The sequence below is a fragment of the Schistocerca serialis genome, chromosome 4, assembly GCF_023864345.2.
Source record: "Schistocerca serialis cubense isolate TAMUIC-IGC-003099 chromosome 4, iqSchSeri2.2, whole genome shotgun sequence".
NCBI classification, from domain to species: domain Eukaryota; kingdom Metazoa; phylum Arthropoda; class Insecta; order Orthoptera; family Acrididae; genus Schistocerca; species Schistocerca serialis.
Genome location: NC_064641.1, coordinates 710,104,109 through 710,124,359, shown reverse-complemented (window position 1 = coordinate 710,124,359; position 20,251 = coordinate 710,104,109). Strand labels below are relative to the sequence as shown.

Here is a 20,251-nt window from a genome sequence, read left to right as displayed (position 1 = left end):
TCTGGATGGGTAGTGTGAGTAAAGATGAGGCTGAGAGAGGGAGAGATAGCAGGATAGGGGTTGGGAAGCATACAGGAACAAGGTGGAGAGAGGGTAAGACAGCTAGGTGAAGTCAGGAGGTTAGACAGAGGGCGAGGAGGAGAGGGAGCAGAAAAGGAGAGAGGTAAAAAGACTGTGGCTGCACTTGTGGAATAGAAGGCTGTGTACCACTGGATTGGTAACAGGGAAAGAGGTAGGTTGGTGAAGGACAATGACTAACAAAAGTTGATGCCAGGAGGGTTACAGGAGTATAGGATATGTTGCAGAGAGAGTTCCCTTTTCTGAACTGCAGAATTAGGAACACTCCCTGCAATATAGTCTACATTCCTGCAAACCTCCTGACGTCAACCTTTGTTAGTCACTGTCCTTCACCCACCGATCCCCTACCCTTGTTTCCAATCCAGCAGTACACAGCTCTCTATTCCACAAGTGCAGACACAGCCTCTTTACTTCTCTCCTTTTCTGCTCTCTCTCCTCTCTGCCCTCTGTCTAACCTTCCAACTGCACCTAGCTGGCCTACCCTATATCCACCTTGTCCCTGTATGCTCCCACAAGCAGCACTTTCCTGTCCCAAACCCCTATCCTGCTATACCTCCCCCTCCCAGTCTCCCCATTACCCCAGCACCCATATTATTTCTAACTTCATGCATAGTGTCTCGCAGTCTGGCCTTGGCAGTCATAGACAATGGTCCTCTCTGTGTGTGTGTGTGTGTGTGTGTGTGTGTGTGTGTGTGTGTGTGTGTATGGGGTATTTATTTCAGAAGAAGGCACTCTGGCTCAATGTGTACATGCTTAATAGTCTTTTTGTTGTGCCTTGACATCTACACTACATGGTGAGTAGCAGTCCATTCTTTTCATAAAACTGTCATTATCCCATACTGGACTTTCCATTGTTTGATTTTGCCTAATGGCTTTTCTTCCATCCCATAGCCCCCATGGTATTTTCCTTTGTCACTATTTTAGAACACTACTACACTGAGTGTCCATCCCTTTCATTCTCTTCTTTCCTCTGTTCTGCATGTTGCCTTCCCAACCATACCACACATTCATACTTATGAGCCACATTATATCAACCATCTTGTCCACACACAACACATGGCTATAAAACTGCTCTGATTGCTGGTGCAGCATCTCATGTCTCACATTACTCCCAGCAATATCATTATTCCTAGATCTGCATTGTTTCTTGGCTCATGGAAGCCCCCAAGATGGCCTTACCATCAAATTACCCATCTCTGGCTGCAAATGCTCCATCTACAATGACATCCATCTATTCACATTCTGCCAGTCCTTAATCTTCACCAACATGGTCCTGAAAAACCGTGTCAACCAGGCCTGAACCTCCTTTCAGTACCTGCTCTTCATCCACAAAATTCTTCTGCGGTGCAGTCCCAAATTCCTGGATCCCATCTCACACACTGAATCACTTGCCCTTCAGGAACTAGAGCAGCATGCACAATGACACCTCAAAAAACTCTCCAAACCTTGCCTCACTCACCTCCTACATTTATCCCACCCTCAAAAACTTCCTCTTACCATCATACAGAATCCAGAAACTAAACAGACCCGAAACACAGCCATGAACCTTTTCTCAAAACCATTAGCTCCACAGAAGTAACAGTCATTTCCAAAGGCCTTATCTTCTGCCCCACTACCAGATTTAAGCATGCTGAACTTGTTACAGACCTTCTCTCCTTCTCCCAATCCATACAGTGGAAACACTTTCTCATCACCAGTCCTACCAATCAGACTCAACCTAAAACAAATGTTGAACCCTGCCTCACTCAGTTCACCCCTCCTTCCAACTGTGGTCCACCCCCCACTGACTCCAAATCATCCCCAGTTAACTTTCCAGAATTTCTTAACTTCAAACCTTGCCTCACCATCATTCCCCAAATCCCTCAACATGCAAGCTAATCATACATCCACAGAAAGGCCTGCAATCCACCACCTAAAAACTGATCCCAACCTTATCATCCTATCTGCTGACAAACAGTCCACCACTGTAGTTTTGAACTGCAAAGATTAAATGGCAAAAGGACTCCACCAGCTGTCTGATTCATCCACTTATGAACCCTGTCACAGTGATCCCATTCCAGAAATCAAGTGGGATCTACAGTCTCTCCTCAAATCCTTATGCCCATCCCAGAATCTCTCCCCGGAATCCATCTCTCTCCTCACCACTACCATTCCCAGCACTCCAACCTTCTACATGCTTCCCACAACATCCCATTGTGGCCAATTAATGTGTGCCCTCTCAGAGAATCTGTGCCTTCAGATGCCAACATCTTCAGCTTGCTACCTGCAACCTACCCTCAAATATAAAAGATATCAATCCTTTCCTACAGTGACACTCCACAGTTCCTGTTCCTTTACTACATGGTGCCCTGCCTGTCACTACTGATCCCATCCTTGTTTATAACCAACATCCCTAATACCCATGGCCTTGCTGCTATTGAACACTACAACCTCTCTCCTGGTCATCAAGGCCACCACATCCACACCCACAATTACATCTCCTTTGAAGACATCACCTACAAACAAATCTGAGGTACGTCAATGGGCACCTGCATGACACCATCCTACACCAGCCTATTTATGGGCCATCTAGAGGAATCCTTCCTAACCACGCAGAATCCTAAACCCCTCACCTGGTTCAAATTCATTGACGACATTTCCATGATCTAGACTGAGGGTGAGGACACCTTGTGCACATGCTTATCAGCTTCTCCCCCTTTCACTTCACCTGGTCCTCCTCAACCCAAACATGCCACCTTGCTCTGTGTTGACCTCCACCTCAAAGATGGCTACATCGCTGCCTTCATTCAAATCAAAATGACCAATTATCAGCAATAATTTCACTTTGACAGCTGCCACCCATTCTGTAACAAGAGGTTCCTTCCATACAGCTTAGTAACCCATGGCTGTCACATCTGTAGTGATATACATCACTCTGGTAGCATCTCCACACCATGTACAAAAGTGCTATCTACCCCTGGTGCTGAAAGTGCCTACAGTACTGTCACCATCGGCCTCTGGCTGCAAGTGGTAAGGTGAGACATTAAGGCGCAAGTAGCTTACAGCACGATATGGTGGTGGTGTAACGGTCAGCATGGTTGCTTAGCAAGCAGTTGATCCAGGTTCAATTCACAGCCATTCCACAAGGTTTGTCAGTACAGTTACTCTTGAAATATACACCAAGGGTCTCATCGGGGCCTTCACAAACCATAATTACCCTCCAAACCTTGCTCAGAAACAGATCTCCTATGCCTTATCTCTCCAGTGACCCACCACCTCTCAAAGACCAACTGTCCAGCCACAGAGGAACATTAACCCACACCTCAGTAACACTCAGGGTTTCAACTATCTCTTGTCATGCCCTGAAATGACAGATGTCTACCCATTCTCCTTCCTACCCCTCCCACAGTGGTATTTAACTACAAACTGAGCCTACATAAAATCCCTGTCCATCCCTACACAACCCCCAATCCCAACCCCTTGTCTCATGACTGATATCCCTGTAATAGACCTAGATGCAAGATCTGTCCCATACATCCCCCCACCACCTACTCCAGTCTGGTCATAAGCATCACCTACCCATCAAAGACAGGGCTATCTGTGAAACCAGTCATGTTATCTGTAAGCTGAAACCACCGTGCTTTGTTCTACGTGGGTGTGACAAACAACATGCTGTCTGTCCACTTGAATGGCCACCGACACAATGTGGCCGAGAAACAGCTGGACCACCCAGCTGCTGACCAAGCTGTCCAACACAACGTCCTACATTTTAATGATTACTTCACAGCCTGTGCCATCTGAATCCTTCCTAACAACACCAGCTTTTATGAACTGTGCAGTTGGGAACTCTTCCTTTCAATATATCCTACATTCCTGTAGTCACCCTTCTTTGATCATTATCCTTTATGCATGTATCTTCCCTTCCCTTTCCCATTCCAGCACTACACAGCCCTCTATTCTACCAGCACACTCACTGTTCTTTTACTTCTCTCCCCATTTTGGCTCCTCCCCCCCCCCCCCCCCCAGCCCTCAGCCTCTGTCTAACTTCCCGACTGCACCTAGCTGCCCCCAGCTCCACTACCCTCTCTCTACTTCATCCCAGTATGCCCCCACAAGCTGCACTTTACCATCACCCACATTAACCTGCTATCTTTCCCCCCCTTCCCCCCCCCCTTGCCACCTACTTACCCCCACCACTCAGATTACTTCTCCCAACAGTCACCCGCAAACTGGCCTCGACAACCACAGACAATGGTCATGTGTATGTAAGCTGCATTTGTGTGAATGGTGAGTGTATGTTGTCTATTTCTGAAGAAGGCCTTCTGGCCAAAAGCTTATTTGCTTAGTAGTATGTTTGTTGTGCTGCAACATCTTCGCTATATGGTGAGAAGTAGTTCATCCTTTTCATAAAATTGCCATTGTTCCATCCTGGATTTTCCACTGTTTGATTTTGCCTAATGGCTTTTCTTCCATTCTCTAGCCCAGTGGTGTTTTCCTTTATTACTATTTGCTAATGTTACTATACTCAGTGTCTATCCTTTTCTGTCTCTTCATTCCAGTGTTCTACATGTTGCCTTCCCCACCACACCACACATTCTTACTTATTAGCCACACTATATCAACCATCTTGCCTACACACAGCACATGGCTACAAAACTGCATTGATTGCTGGTGCAGCATCTCATGTCTCACATTACTCCCGGTGATATCATCAATGCTAGATCCTTGATCACTCTTCCAGTATCACTCTGACATAATTTTGCATCTTATTTTTCATACCTTCCTGTGCGACATGAAATTGTAGCTCATTCTACTAGCCCCTATATCCCCCCCCCCCTCCCTTTCTCCTCTCCTATTTCAGTTCATACATGCTAATCTCATCTGATCTAGACACATCTGTCGTCTCCCTTAGTCATACATATCTGCCCACAGACCTGCAAGACATATTACAATCTTTTTATCTTTGATCTCATTGTGTTTTCACGTTGATTTCAGTTCATTTTTGTCTTTCCATATTGGCTTACTCAGTCATGTTTCATCTTGTCCCCCTCAAACATCTTCCATTCCATCTTTGCTGTAATTTTTCCTACTTATTTTGGTGTATCTTTGGGATATTTTTCTGATGTTTTCACATGTATTTCCATGTTATTTAGATTTTTTATGCATTTGTATCCTCCATTATGGATTCTTGCTCCTTCCACCTGCACCAATACAGGAAACTTTCCTTATTGCTAGCCCGAACCCAATTTCATATATTGTTCCTGCGTTGTTGGTTCCATAAAATTCTTCTGCTGTGCCATCCCAAATTTCTGGATCCCATCTCACACACTGAATTACTTGCCCCCCAGGAACTAGAACAGCATGCACAATAGCACCTCAAAAAACTCACCAGCCTGTTCACGTCTTACCCCCACCTATGACTACTACTATGCAGCATCTCTACATCAGCCTCCAAACCTCCCCTGCATTCCCTCATAACTGACAAACCCTTCCTCAAACACATACTACGTTTACCCCACCTTCAAGAACTTCCTGCATGTTGTCTGTTTCAAAAGAAGGACCTCTGGCCAAAAGCTTACATGCTTAGTAGTCTTTTCGTTGGCGCTAAAACCAAAAGACAGTGCTTTAAAAAATACAACCCCTAAGAGCTTGCAAAAGTCATCATTTTACTAAAAAGCGGTAATTCTGATATTTTCAATGGTGTTTTGAGTGAAGTAGCAGAATATTGTACCAATTGTAGTTAGGACAATGTGGGCCTCTCTCATCCTGGTGTCTGAGTGATGCGCCCTTCCTTTTCAACTATCCCCAACTATTCTCTCCCTTTTCTCCAAGGAAGGACCTATTACTTCCAAAAGCTATGAAGTCTGTCACTTATATATCTATGTGTCTATCAGCAGTGCTACACATTTCACACTTCAGGTACACACTGTCCAGCAATTGTGTCTTTTTACATATAAAAAGTAATATTGTTTACTAAAACAATTAAACAAATTTTTAATTGTGCCCCACATCAGCACAGAAGTAGACTTATGCTAAAGTACCACTTAAATTGCAACAGAACAGAATTATATGCAAAATGTCATCGCATGTTCACAAGCAAATGCCCTGCCTAGAAATGCCACAGTCCTTCCTGCTGCCAATTTGAAAGAAAACCCAACACAGATTGTGAGTTAAAATCCATTTCACTCACTACACACATTTTCTGCCTTAATGCAAAATAATTAGAACTTTCTGCTGTATTAAATGTACAGCAAAAATTTAATTCTTGTGGTATTAAGTAATCAGCAACAAATTTAAGGTGACTGGTAAAAGAACCATAAACTGTAAAATGGATGTGATGTTTTAATAAATGAAAGCTCAAAATAGTTAATATTTTTATAAGTTTCTTTGTAAATTGTATTTTGTGAATATAAACAAAATATGCCGGATGTTTCAAAATGAATATTGGAGTTTTAAGACTTTGTAGCATTTATTGCACTCAACTTAAAATTATAAATAATAAATAAAATGAAAATACTGACAATAAACAAATGAAAAAGTGACTCAGACAGTTTTTCTTACAGGTGTTCACTGTGAGCACCATTCGTTATGTGGCACACATTGATTCCATAGGTAAGTTCTTCCCAAATCGTGATGAATGTGTTTGGAGCAACTGTTGCAACAACTGCTTCAATCTTGTTTCTTAAGTAGGGTAGATCAACTGCTAGTGGAGACACATACACATGATCCTTTATGAGTCCCCAAAGGTAAATACTGCATGGCGGCCGGCCAGAGTGGCCGAGCAGTTCTAAGCGCTACAGTCTGGAACCGCGCGACCACTACGGTTGCAGGTTTGAATCCTGCCTTGGGCATGGATGTGTGTGATGTACTTAGGTTAGTTAGGTTTAAGTAGTTCTAAGTTCTAGGGGACTGATGACCTCAGGTGTTAAGTCCCACAGTGCTCAGAGCCATTTGAACCATTTGAACTGCATGGCGTCAGATCGGGTAAACATGTAGGCCCTGCAAAACAAGCTCTGTCATCTGGCCCCTTGAAGCCAATCCAGTGACTGGATACATCATTTAACCAATCATGTACTGAGTGTAAAAATTGCTAAAAAAGCTTTAAAATCCTGATATTTTGAAACACACGATACATGATTAAATCAGAAAAATAATATGTATAATGTCCTGAAATTACATTAGGGATTTATGAGATTATTTGATGTTGAAAAAATATTACCAGAGTGAATCTTTCACTCTTCAACAAAGTGTGTGCTGTTTTGAAACTTTTTGTCAGATTTAAACTGCATCAGACCAGCACCCGAACACAGAACTTTGACTTTCCCAGGTAATGCTCTTACCAACTGAGCTGTGTGGCACAACTCACAACAGGTCCTCGCAGCTTCACTTCTGCCAGGAACACTCTCGTACCTGTCAAATATTACACAAGTTTTCTTGCATACCTTGCAGAACTAGCACTTCTGGAAGATACAATATCACTAAGAGCATAACTCATGAAAGGCAAGGGTCCAGGTTTGTGTCTCAGTTCATAATACTATTTTAATCTCCCAGGACGCAGAGTGATAGGTTCAGTCTGGAAATAATCCTCAAGGCTGTGCCTAAGACACTTCTCCACAATATTTAATCTGACTGACTGTGTATAGACAATGCACATAGATTCAAAAATAAAATCCCTAAGCTTATCACAAAAATTATTATAAAAAGGAGGAATCCTTTGGGTATGAAAGTGTTGGACCCCAGGGGCAAGACACGTGGTAGGATGGGGTGGGGTGAGGTGGGGTGGGGGTGGCGAGGCTACTGGGGGTATGGAGTATTTTTAATATTTTAAAAGATGAATGGTGTTCCAGTTCTGATCCTGTTAAAAACCAACATAAAACTGAGTTATAAACAATTTTCTTGAAAGGAAAATATCTAAGTACACCACAGTTTCACCTTTTTCTGAGAGGTGGTGGTGGTGGTGGTGGTGGGGGGGGGGGGGGGGAGATGCAGCCCCCTCTTCCACTTGGGTACGAGTGCCTTTCTTGGAACCACTAAATAACAAAAATCATCAGGCTGTTAAATTCCAAGACGTTATCAAGCTTTCACTTTGTAAACTACATGATTCTACTTGGGAAACTAAAATTTTTGCAGTACTTTTCTGGTATGAATGGAGTCTTCTGATGGGATCTACAGAATATGATGAGTGAATGATGAACAGCGCTTAAAATAATGTTGAAATCAGCAGTAATTCTCATTGAAAACAGGACTCAATTCATATTGGCTCATATCCTTTGTAATGTGGTAAATGGATGTAAGTCTAGTTTCCACAATTTTTACTTATGATCATATTTGCTATACCCACACACCACTTCATTTGAAGAAGAAGAGTGAGTATCCTGCTACTACCTGCACCTGATTTAGGGAGTGTTAAACAGAAATATGCCCTTTTCGCACTGCCCTAAATTGGACATGGCTGGAGAAGGACTGCCACCATTCTTCCACAAATGAAGTAAGATGTGGGTATTACATATGGTCTTATGTTAAAATTGCAGAAACTGGACTTAGACCCATATACTTCTTGGATACAGATATATAATCTGTGTTTTCTGAAAAATATCAGTATTTTCTTACAGATATTAGAGCAATATAAGATAAGTGACAACTGTCAATATAACCAGGGAAATAGTCAATTTTCCTGTTAATTTTTTGTGATTAAATTTATCTTCAGTAAGCACAAATAGTTTATAGGCCTTTAATGATAGCTCATTATTTATTACCCTACTTGGTGTAGATAGCAGAAGTTCAGTATCACTAACACACAGTGACCCATGACTGGTGGAACAATGGCAGTACAAAATGGTGTGGTCTGAGGTTCTAAGTGATAACTGGCAAGTGGCAGTATGTGATCTCAAATGCATACTGAAGTGTGGAATCCCACAAGATGGCACACCCAATGTACTCGCTGCTTACATCATCTGCAAAACTACAAAGAACAGTATCTATTTGCTAGACACAGCGTCTCAGACTTCATACCAATACAATGCTCGGTAGGGATCCAAATTACTAAATTATTCACAAAGTTTCTGACAGCTGCTTTACTTTATGTATATGTGTGTTGACTCACTCACTATTCCTCAAGGTTGTTCTTGATCTACAGAGCATTATTAATGAATAAAGAATGAAACTTAACATTAACATATGTATAGAAATTGTGAGTGCCTTACCAATGGTCAGCATAAACTTGACAAGCTCAAAACACCCAGCATTACAAGCCCGCTAAAAAAAGAATATACACAAATATATTAAAGATTTTTCCAGATGAATGGAGCATATCAACAGTTAAAAATACAAGTATTTTTTCAGTACCAGTATACAGTTTTTGGATGTGAAGGAAATAATACAGATTGTGTGACTGGTATACCACTAGATCTTAGTACCATAAGAACTATCCAACTTGCTTACTTTCTACTGGGTAATAATGTGGAGGGAGCCCCAAACATTTAGGATCAAAATTATAATCTTTGAGGATCCCAAATTGGGTACTTTGAGATTAGGAACTAATAGACAAAAATGAAATTTAGTCTTTTTTATTGGCAGGAACAAGTTGCACCTTACAGCAATCATTTAAACTAATAGCAACTGTTCAAAATAATGAATTCAAACATTATGAGGGAACATAATATTTTGCTGCACTATCTAAAATAACTTTGCTGTCTGTGGTACAATGAAAGAGGCAGCTAGGACCCTTGCCAACCACTTTTTCTTCAGTTTAGACTCAAGTGGCACAAGCCAATGACTGAATATAAAAAGCCTGTAGACTGGACTACAGGCCTGACTGTAGGTAGAGTGCAGCCTTCCTGTGCTGTTGCACTAAGAGGGAGAGAGTGGTGGACCCATTTCCCTGGCCACCTTTTACCACCAGAAAAGATCCGCAGCATTCATTTGATAGCAAGCTGAATGGACCTAGGCTATCCTGGAGGGACTGGAACAAGGAAAAATCTTCACCCCTAATTAGAACTGAATCTGAGATCTCCTGGGCCAGAGTTTATTGCTCTACTCACTAGACCAGAAAAGCCACAACTGCCTGTAAAGCTTTAGGAAAAAATTTATAGGATCTAGATCTGCTAATTGCACTGGCCAGAGGCCAATACTTTCTCTTCCTCAGAATCAGAAGCAGAACTTTACTGTCTCATAAAACACATGTTAAATCATTAATTTAGTGTACAGGAGACTCACCAAGTTTATAACTATAACAGAGTGTACACGGATTAGAACATTTACTAAAACTATAAAATATCTGAATATCTATACTATTAATTTTTATCCTGCTCAAATGGCCAGATCATCATTAACAAGTCATCAATAGAGTTGCTCAGATGCTCAGTGACACTAATATGGAAATGGTATGGTACACTGTTGCGTTAAACCACATGTTCTCACAGACAAAAAGAGATACAGTCTCCAATAGCTGTGGCATCTCACCTCGAATGGACACAAGGGAATGTACACCATTCAAGCAGTGTGGTAGCAAGTATGGACCTATTGATTAATTTTTTTTATGAATCCAATCTTCAAGCCGCGCAGCGTAGCCGAGCGGTCTGAGGCATCTTGTCATGGTGCGTGCTGCTGCCCCCTTCGAAAGTTCGAGTCCTTTCTCAGGCATGGGTGTGTGTGTCATCCTTAGCGTAAGTTAGTTTAAGTTAGATTAAGTAGTGTGTAAGCTTAGGAACTGATGACCTCAGCAGTTTAGTCCTATAAGCCCTTACCATAAATTTCCAATTTTTCCAATCTTCAAGTTGATAGAGAATTGTTGTCAGTTGTCTTACTTGTACATGTCGTTTATGACAGGGATGTGAATGCTTCTCCATCTGTATTCTTCAAACTGTAAAAATTACAGGGACGCCATTGGATGTTTTTTGAAGAATTTTTTCTCGCAGATTTAACACTTCTTCTCATGTTTATTAATAAATCTCCTCCAATATGATTCAATATCATCTCTTCAAATGAACTGCATAAATTATTCTCTGTTGGGAGCTCTGGCTGGTTCTCTGTAGAATGTGTGGTCCAGTTTCCAATAATTTGCTATCAACAGAGATAGATTTGTTCTCAGTAGTACAATACCTACTGCAATACTTTTTGTATATTAGTTTGGCTTTATTGAAAATACATCTTGCTGCACCATACATTAAAAGCTTGACTGCCAGTTTCTGTAATGAAGAATGCTAATCTCTGACTTGTCATGAATTATAACAAGTGGTAAATTCCACCATGAACACACCACAGACAATTATGTATTGTTTTTCAGGATACCAGATCCAACCTTGATGTGGTAAGCTGTTTAGAAACAAAAGCAGTTTACAGACATTTGCCTCACACACATCGTTCGTTCAAGACCCTGTATCACATACAATACTCACTTCTGATTATCTATTGGTTCCCTGCCTCAAAATATTCAGTTTAGGATTTCCTACCGTATGTATAATTTTGACCCTAAAGATTGACAATATTCTGTATATCAATCTATATTGTCACTTGATTGCACAAAATATGATTATTAGAATACTGAGTCCTATTTATCCAAGGTGCTTATATAAGCAAGCATAGCACTATTTTAACATTATTATTTCACCACATAAACAGAAAATCTGCAATGTTAATAATAATGTACATGACAATCTGAGTTTGCAATGAATACAAAGCTAGTTGAAATATTATTTCTAAATCACTGGCATACCTTTACAGTTTTTTTAACTTCTTACAAAACAGAATAATTAAGGTATTTTGAAGGATGTATTTATCAAATTTTTATTGTGAGTGACTGGAAACAGAAAGCATTTATTATTTGTCTTACGTGTACCATAAATCCCTATATTACTGACAATTACCCTGTGGATTGTTATCTTTTCACTAACTCAGACTGAACTGCTCTGTCATTTGCAAATAAGAGGTATTGGTCATAATTTTCTGATACTTTATTTGGTAGCTACCGTTTATAAAATTACAGGTGCCTCTCTTGTTTTACTTGCATTACAAACTGAGCAATAATAAACAGAGTCTTAAACTCCCTTTTTCTTTGAAGTCTCAAACTGTTGTGCATGGATCAACAGATTTCATAGTAATGCGAATTTCATATTTCTGATTGCAGAGAGAAAATATTAAATAATATGCATAGTTTTTCTTTGTAACAAATTCATATAGCAGATGTGAAAAATATCAATACAACACTTACACATGACATGGTTTTTGGATAAACAATCCAAAAATATACAGTTTAAACATACTCTACACAAAAGTACCAAACATGGTGTTTGGATAAACAATCCAAAAATGTACAGTTTAAACATGCTCTACACAAAATGTACCAAACTGACACATTTTAGGAGCAAAAATTGCAATCACTGGTGGAATTTAATCCTTAATAAGAAAGCAAGATCTCAGAGGTGTCACACTGGACTCGCCTTCGGGAGGACGACGGTTCAATCCCGTCTCCAACCATCCTGATTTAGGTTTTCCGTGATTTCCCTAAATCGTTTCAGGCAAATGCCAGGATGGTTCCTTTCAAAGGGCACAGCCGATTTCCTTCCCAATCCTTCCCTAACCCAAGCTTGCGCTCCGTCTCTAATGACCTCGTTGTCGACGGGACGTTAAACACTAACCACCACCACCACCACCATCATCTCAGAGGTGTATCTATGGATGATTTATCACTCACATTTGTATCTCATAGGTTGGACATATGAGTGACAAAACACATTATACATTACAAGGTCTGTTCAAAAAATGTGATGTATTGTGATGTGATGTGTTGTATTGATATTTCTCACATCTGCTATACGACCTTATTTTTTGTTGTTGAAACCAACAATAGTATTTCGTTGCGCAATCTATGTTGCTAGGCGTAAGTAGTGTGCATGTCTAATCTTTGTCATTACTATAGAAAAAACCAGTCACTGGCTAGTTGTTAACAGGTGAACACATAAAAGTGGTAAGTTGTTGGATTTTGTGTTGTGGGCAAAATAACAGAAAAAGTGGAACAACATTATTGCATTAAATTTTGTTTTAAGCTTGGAGATTCTCAAGTTGAAATAATCCATATGACTTGACAAGTATTTGGGAACAAAGCAATGGGTACCACAAACACAAAGGAGTGGTAGAACTGCTTCAAAGATGGCCCGTGAAGAGTGAAGTACATTCAGGTAGGCCCCCAACATCCAGAAATGAGGTTATCATTGACCATGTTAGGACCCAAGTGTTGCAGGGTGGCTGAATCATGATCAGCAAACTTGCAGACATGGCTAAAATTAGTACCGTATCCATTCATTCCATTGTAATGGAACATCTGGAACGCAGGATGATCTCAGAAAGTTTGTACCAAAGTTGCTAACAACAGAGCAGAAGCAACTTCATTCAGAGTTCACACAAGACAGTGATCACTGGCAATGAGTTCTGAGTTTATGGGTACCACCCAGAAATAAAGTTTCAGTCATTGCAAAGGATGCAGCCATCATCCATGTGACCCAAAAAAGTAAGGCAGGTCAACAGCAATGTGAAAGTCATGCTGACCATCCTTTTTGACACCAAGGGCCATGTCTATCATGAGTACACCCCAGAAGGCACTAATGTCAATAAGGAATATTACCAAGAGGTTATGCCTCACATTTGTGAAGCAGTGAGATGCAAACATCAAAAGCCAACAGAGCAGTAGCATACCATACCAAAAGAGGCTTTCCAGGGAATGCTTACAGCAGTGGCAGTAGCATTGGGAGAGGTGTGTAGAAGCTGAAGGGGACTACTTTGAAAGTGACTAGCATCAGACAATTGTATCTGAATAAAGACTGAATTTATAAACAAAGCTCAGGTTCTTTTTGAACAGCCTCATACACAGAATTGGGCTTTCTTCTTGAAGGTGAATCAGCTGTCATTTCACACAATAGTGATACAAGACAGAAATTTATTATAGAGTAATGCTTGAGAATAATCAATACTCTGCGCAATGATACAATGAAAAGATGCCAATGAAACTGAAAAACACGTGCTAGGATTAACCTTCCACCGAAAAATTAAAAATGAGTTTAGTTTGTTTCATGATCCCCAAGATTTGTCATTATTAAGTTGAATTGTGTTTCTCAGTATTCAAATAAACTTTGTTGGTTTGTTTTAAGACAACGTCCTCCTGTCAAGTGAAAAGCTCCCCACCTTTTCTGCAATGTGCCTACCCCTTTACAGCTGCAGAGGTACCGTGCATGGCATGTAAATGACATATTGGTTCAGGTAAAGAGAGAGGCAGTGGGTACCAGATCCCTAGCAGAATGGCACACTACTCATCTGACCAATATGAAGCAAAGAGTGTTAAATAATACCAGAATGCTGGGGCAACTGAAAGCAGAGCTGACTAGTTACATGAAAATGGCAACCATATTTATGAACACAGACCTGTGTAAAACACAGGGCCATCTACATCTACTGAATACCTTACTCACTATGTTAAGGTTCTTGCGCACTCTTCCCAATAGTGTAGGGAATTCCCATATTGAGATAGCAGAGTTACAGAAAGCCACACCATAAGGTGCATAGGCATTTAATCCCTACTATATGCCTACCAAGTCAATTTCTGATTGGCTTACATCTGGCAATGGAGGAGCTACTATTTATGTACAACACAAGAAGTATGTGATTCACTTATATCTGTAACATGGGAGACATTAGAAAAATTTGTGCAAGTCAGGATGAAGGAAATTCTACTGGTTTAAAAAGATGGGAAAATGCACACATTAATGTCAGCAGATGAACTGTGGCATTGTCATAGAGAGCAGGGTATGGTATGCCCATCCAGGATGGTCAATTGTTGTTAGGACAGACAGGAGCAGAAGAGTGCCCACAGGACATCCTTGTACCACAGCCTTCTATCCAGAAGGCAGTTCATGATCCAATGGTAGTTACCTTAAATTGTTATGAGCGAGGATGACCTAAGGGTATGGAACACTTGGTGCTGTGGGGCAGTGGAATACTACTACACAGTATGAAGTCTTACAATTTGGGGCCAACCTTTTGGCTTCCAGCAACTACAACAGCAACTACAGTTCTGAACCTAATGTGTCTGCCACTGTACTTGCTCAGTAAGCCTTTAGGAATATTGCCAGCTAAGAAACTAACCTTTCCGAATGACATGTTGGACTCCAACTTACTCTGAATGAGCTTATAGCAGAGCAGAACTGTAACATTCATGCAGAACAAATGTTTAACATATTCAACAGGACCACAGTAGATACCACCACACAAATTAATATACAACTTAACAACACAGTAGTACCTAATGCAACAGGCAAAATGTCAATAAATTAGAGCCTCTGATTTTGATTTCATTTATGCTTCAACACAAGGACATCAACTAAGCCCCATAAATAACAATGCACACTGAAAGAATATGACACATTCAGTACCAGATCTCATTCCAAAACCAAATTCCAAAAATACCGACCAAAGCTGACAGCCTACTTAACAATGGAGCTATATAATCTGCTTCACACAATATGTCAGAATGGTTAATCAATGGAAACTAACAGCAATGAAAATTTAATTTTACTAGGTACACATCCTTCAGCTGGTACTCTGTCAGCTGAATACATTCAGCCCAACAGCAGCCTCCTTGTGCTTCACCACAAAATCAATATGTAATTCAAGTAAAGCCCTGCTTCACTAATATGCACTACAGTCAGCAGTTACCGCATTAAACACATACTTCTTAAACTGGCATGTTCAAAAACATGCCACAGCAACCAGCTCTTCGCTCTTGACTATGCTACATTCCTCAGTTTCATAAAGCACAGCACCGTTTGCTGCTCCAGCCAGAACGATGCCTAGTGTTGACAGCAAATGCTCTGCTCATTGGCTGATTCCCATATGCCTTCACTCTATTGTGGCTGCCTGCTGATGACCTGTGGTGACACTCCCAGCTGTTGCCATGCACTGCTCATGACCTCTCAAGTGTTCCACCACCAAATCAGTTTGTACATGCACTGCTAGCAGCAGGAAAGACAAATGTTCTGCAATTTATGGCACACCTTATATCAAACTTACGTTTTCATTTCATTTCCTATCACTTTGCAATGTTATGCCTAGATATTTAATAGACATGACAGAGCAAAGCAGCACAATAATAATATTGTATCCAAACATTACAGGATTGTTTTTCATACTCATTTTCATCAACTTAAATTCATTTATATTGAGAGCAAGCTGCCATTCATCACACCAAACAGGTTCTGCCGAGGTCATCCGGAATCCTCCAACAGTCACTCAATGACAACACTTTTCCATACACTATAACATCATCAGCAAATAGTCACAGATTCCTGCTCACCCTATCCATCATACTGTTTTGTATGTAGAGAACAGGAGTATTCCCATCACACTTCCCCGGAACATTCCTGATGATAACTTTGTCTCTTATGAACACTCACCATCCAGGAAAACATACTTACGAAGTCTTTGAGCCTCTCACATATCTGAGAACCTATGCCACATGCTTGGACCTCATTAACAGTATGCAGTGGGGCACTGTGTCAAATGATTTCTGGAAATCTAGGAGTATGGAATATGCCTGTTGTTCTTAATCCATGGTTTGCCAGATTAATGCTTCCTACATCTGTGCTGATTTGTGGACTGAAACTTTTCAGCCTCAAGCACATTTATTACAGTTGAACTTAGAATATGCTCAAGATTTCTGCAGCAAACTGGCCTTAAAGATATTCGCTAGTAATTTTGGGAGCCCATTATTTTACCTTTCTTATAGAGAGAAGTCCCCTGCACTTTTTTCTAGGTGCTTGGGATTTTTCACTGCCTGGGAGATATACAATAAATGCAAGCTATGTAAAGGGGCCAATGCCATGAGTGCTCTCTGTAAAACTGAATTGGGGTTTGTTTCAGTCATAGCGACTTATTTGTTTTCAACTCTTTCAGATGCTTTGCAATGCCAAGGAGACCTGTTTCTGTGTCCTCAATACAAGTGTCTGTGTAGCAGTCAAATGATGGTACATCTGTATGATTCTCCAGTGTGAATTATTATTCAAATGAGAAATTTAAAGCTTCAGCTTTCCTTTTGCTGTTTTTTTTTATTGTCACATCAGAGTGCTCAATGAGGAACTAAATGGAAGTCTGACACACTTAATGATTTTACCTAGGGCCACAATTTTTTCAGGTTGTCAGTAAGATCTTTTGATAACGTATAATGGTGGAAATTGTTGTATGCTTCATACATTTATCTTTTTATACACAAAAAATTCTAACTTCTGCCTTTTGACATTTCTGCATTCTTTTTTTTTAACCAAGTGTGCAACAGTCTCTGTTTCCTCAGCATTTTCCGAATTTTGTTATTAAAACGTGGTAGGTCTTTTCCAACCTTACCCAGTACGTACTTCTCCAGAATGTGATTTACATTTAGTATACACTTTGCACATAATTCCTCTGCATCCATCATATTGGAACTGAATGATGTCTATTCATTGTCTAAGTAGAATGCTACAATTGCTTATATGCTTTATCCAGTATAAAAGTACTCCTAGTCTTCCTGATGGATTTATTGACTTCAGTAACCATCATCGCTATGATGATATCATTATCACTAGTCACTATCTCTACACTGACATTGTTGATAATGTCAGGCTTGTTTATAGCGACAAGATCTGAAATATTTGCATTGGGCATCGGATGTCAAACAAACTGCTCAAGACAGTTTTCAGAAAATGTGCTCAGAATTACTTCACAATACTGTCTACTCATATCACCTGCAATGAATTCATAAACATTTAGTCTACATACAGTAGATTACAGCTGCCTCTAACTCATGTTGTGTGATTAGGGTACCTTCATGCTATTTAGTGTAGACTTTCTTTGAGTGATCCTACAACCATTATGGCAGAATTTGGTGGCCAGTTAAAACATCAGATGATTAACTTGAGTTTGTCTAGGCCATTTACTTGCGTACAGATAACTTCGCAGCCAAATTCAATTTCAGCCTCTTACTGAAATGAACGCTCTCCCTCCTATGATGTCTAACCTGTCTTGCTGTCATATTTTTCATGCTTTGTTAAATATTTCAGGGCTTTCTATTTTATTTGCATATATATTACAAATGCTGTTATTTTATAAACAGCTGTTATCCATATCAACTCAGCCAAGTTTTTCAGTCAGATTAAAATATGCTGTTGTTACTACAATTTATATTAAAGATGTTAAGGGATATGTCCACCTGTTTTGTTGTTGATATCAACTTACAAAGCTACATGAAAGAGAAGGTTACTCTAGAAGAGTATCAAAATTTGTCAATAATAACTCACTTAATAAATCACAACTAGGCATTCAGAAGAGTTCCTCAACTGACAATAAAATCATAACATTCAGGCACCAAATTTTTCCACCACTTAATGACAAAATATCAGCAGTCTGTTTTGTTTTGTGATCTATCAAGACAGTTGTCTACTCAAATCACAATATTTTGCTAGAAAAACTGAATTATTATTAAATTTATAAGGTGGCTAACAATGTAGGGCCTATATAGAGGAGATTTATGTCATTTGATAAACCATTAAAAGTCTTTCACATGGTCCATTCTTTTGGCCACTGTTGTTTCTCATATACCTAAATAAGCTTAATATGCTTCACAGAAGACATAGTGGCTATTTTTCCAAAAGATGTTAGTGTTATAACTAACCCCACAGACATACATCAACAGAAAATTTGGGTAATAAACACAATAAAAGAATTATTAAAAAGTATTCTGCAAATGTTTTCTCCCCAGCTAAACAAGAATGACATGGTCCATCACCTCTGTAAGTATAACTTCCTGTAACATTAGTTTTAAAAATGACCCAACTTCTATAAAATTATAAAACAAATTGTGTCTCACCAAGAAGGGTGTATAATAGAATGGAGGCAAGGCATGGTTCACAGCTTCAGGGTGCTTTTGGAGTAACATAAAACACTGTTCTGCAGCTTGTCGTTGGAAGCTTCTCTGAAGAAAAAAAAACCATTAAAGAATAATCCATTTAAAAGACGTGACTCTCAAAACTAAAAATTACATTCCTTTGTGAACAATAAATTTATTTCATGTAGTTCACTCACCATAGCTGACAGATGAATATGCATCAGATCTATGTCAGGTTCACAAGGTTCCAAGTCATAATTAAATTCCAGCTTCTCTGGAAAGACAATGGAAAATCAGACAAATATCAGATATGTTGAAATTCAAGTGCCACAGTTATTCACAGTATGAGAAGGAAAAAGAACTGTAAGAATATAAAGCTCACTTTTTTTAACATATTTCCTCCAGCATAAAACCGCGATAGTCACTATAATAGAAATAAGACCAAAAACTAATGAAAGTAGTGTTGGTTCCAAATGAATATCTTCATAAAACATTGCAGAACTTTCTTCAGTTCTAGCTTTTAAGCAACCTGCAAAATAAAAAATGGTTAACTCTACCTCTAGAGCACCTCTTCATGGTGTGATACACCTTAATGAGTGATGGTAAAACATAAAGTATTTTAAAGATAATACAAAAACACAGTTTACTAGATAAGGTTTCTTCTCCTCTATGGTCACCTCTTGCAGACTGTCAGTGGCTCGGTAAGGAAATGAGATATTAAACCAAAGCTAGAAATATTGTAAACAGTAAACAACTGAGACCAAAAACACATTATTTACTTCATACATAGTAGGAATTAGTCAGATGTTCTAGCAAGAATGGCTGTAATGTAAAAGTATCATATCTAAGATAAAATGAACAAGAGAAAATACTTTACAGAATTTCAAATAAATAAAAAGCAGGAAAATTAATACAAGTTAATAAAAACATTGTCAAAAATATAGCCATAGTTCCTTGGTGACTCATGGTATTCTGAAATACAGTTGGAATATGAGTCACAAAGTAGCTTGATTTCTTATTCATACAACCGACATCTCACATTCCCTATCTAAAAAAATCTGTATAGTTGCCAGTATCTGATGAGGAATCACTGATATTAATAGTCATTGTTTCAATATAGACAGATAAACAAAAAGTGTAAGAGTGTAAAACACTGAAAACATTAGGTTGTAAAGCAATAAGTTTTTATAAGTTCAAATTTTACAGTGTATAATATCATATACATCTATACTATGCAAGCCACCTTACAGTGGGTGGCAGACGGTTCTTCTATCACCACTATCAGGTGCCACC

The 20,251-nt window shown here is 39.5% G+C and overlaps 1 protein-coding gene across 1 annotated transcript in view; it reads right to left on the bottom strand.

The window, feature by feature from the left end:
- The window catches only part of LOC126474712 (ankyrin-1-like), a 221,432-nt gene that overhangs the window by 154,095 nt on the left and 47,086 nt on the right, over positions 1–20,251 (bottom strand). The window contains exons 2-5 of the mRNA XM_050102189.1: positions 19,341–19,487; positions 19,156–19,232; positions 18,941–19,045; positions 9,261–9,312 (exon numbers count right to left, since the gene is read on the bottom strand). Of these exons, the coding sequence (XP_049958146.1) occupies positions 9,261–9,312; positions 18,941–19,045; positions 19,156–19,232; positions 19,341–19,452 (346 nt within the window). The 5' untranslated portion in view covers positions 19,453–19,487. The remainder of the gene's footprint in view (positions 1–9,260; positions 9,313–18,940; positions 19,046–19,155; positions 19,233–19,340; positions 19,488–20,251) is intronic.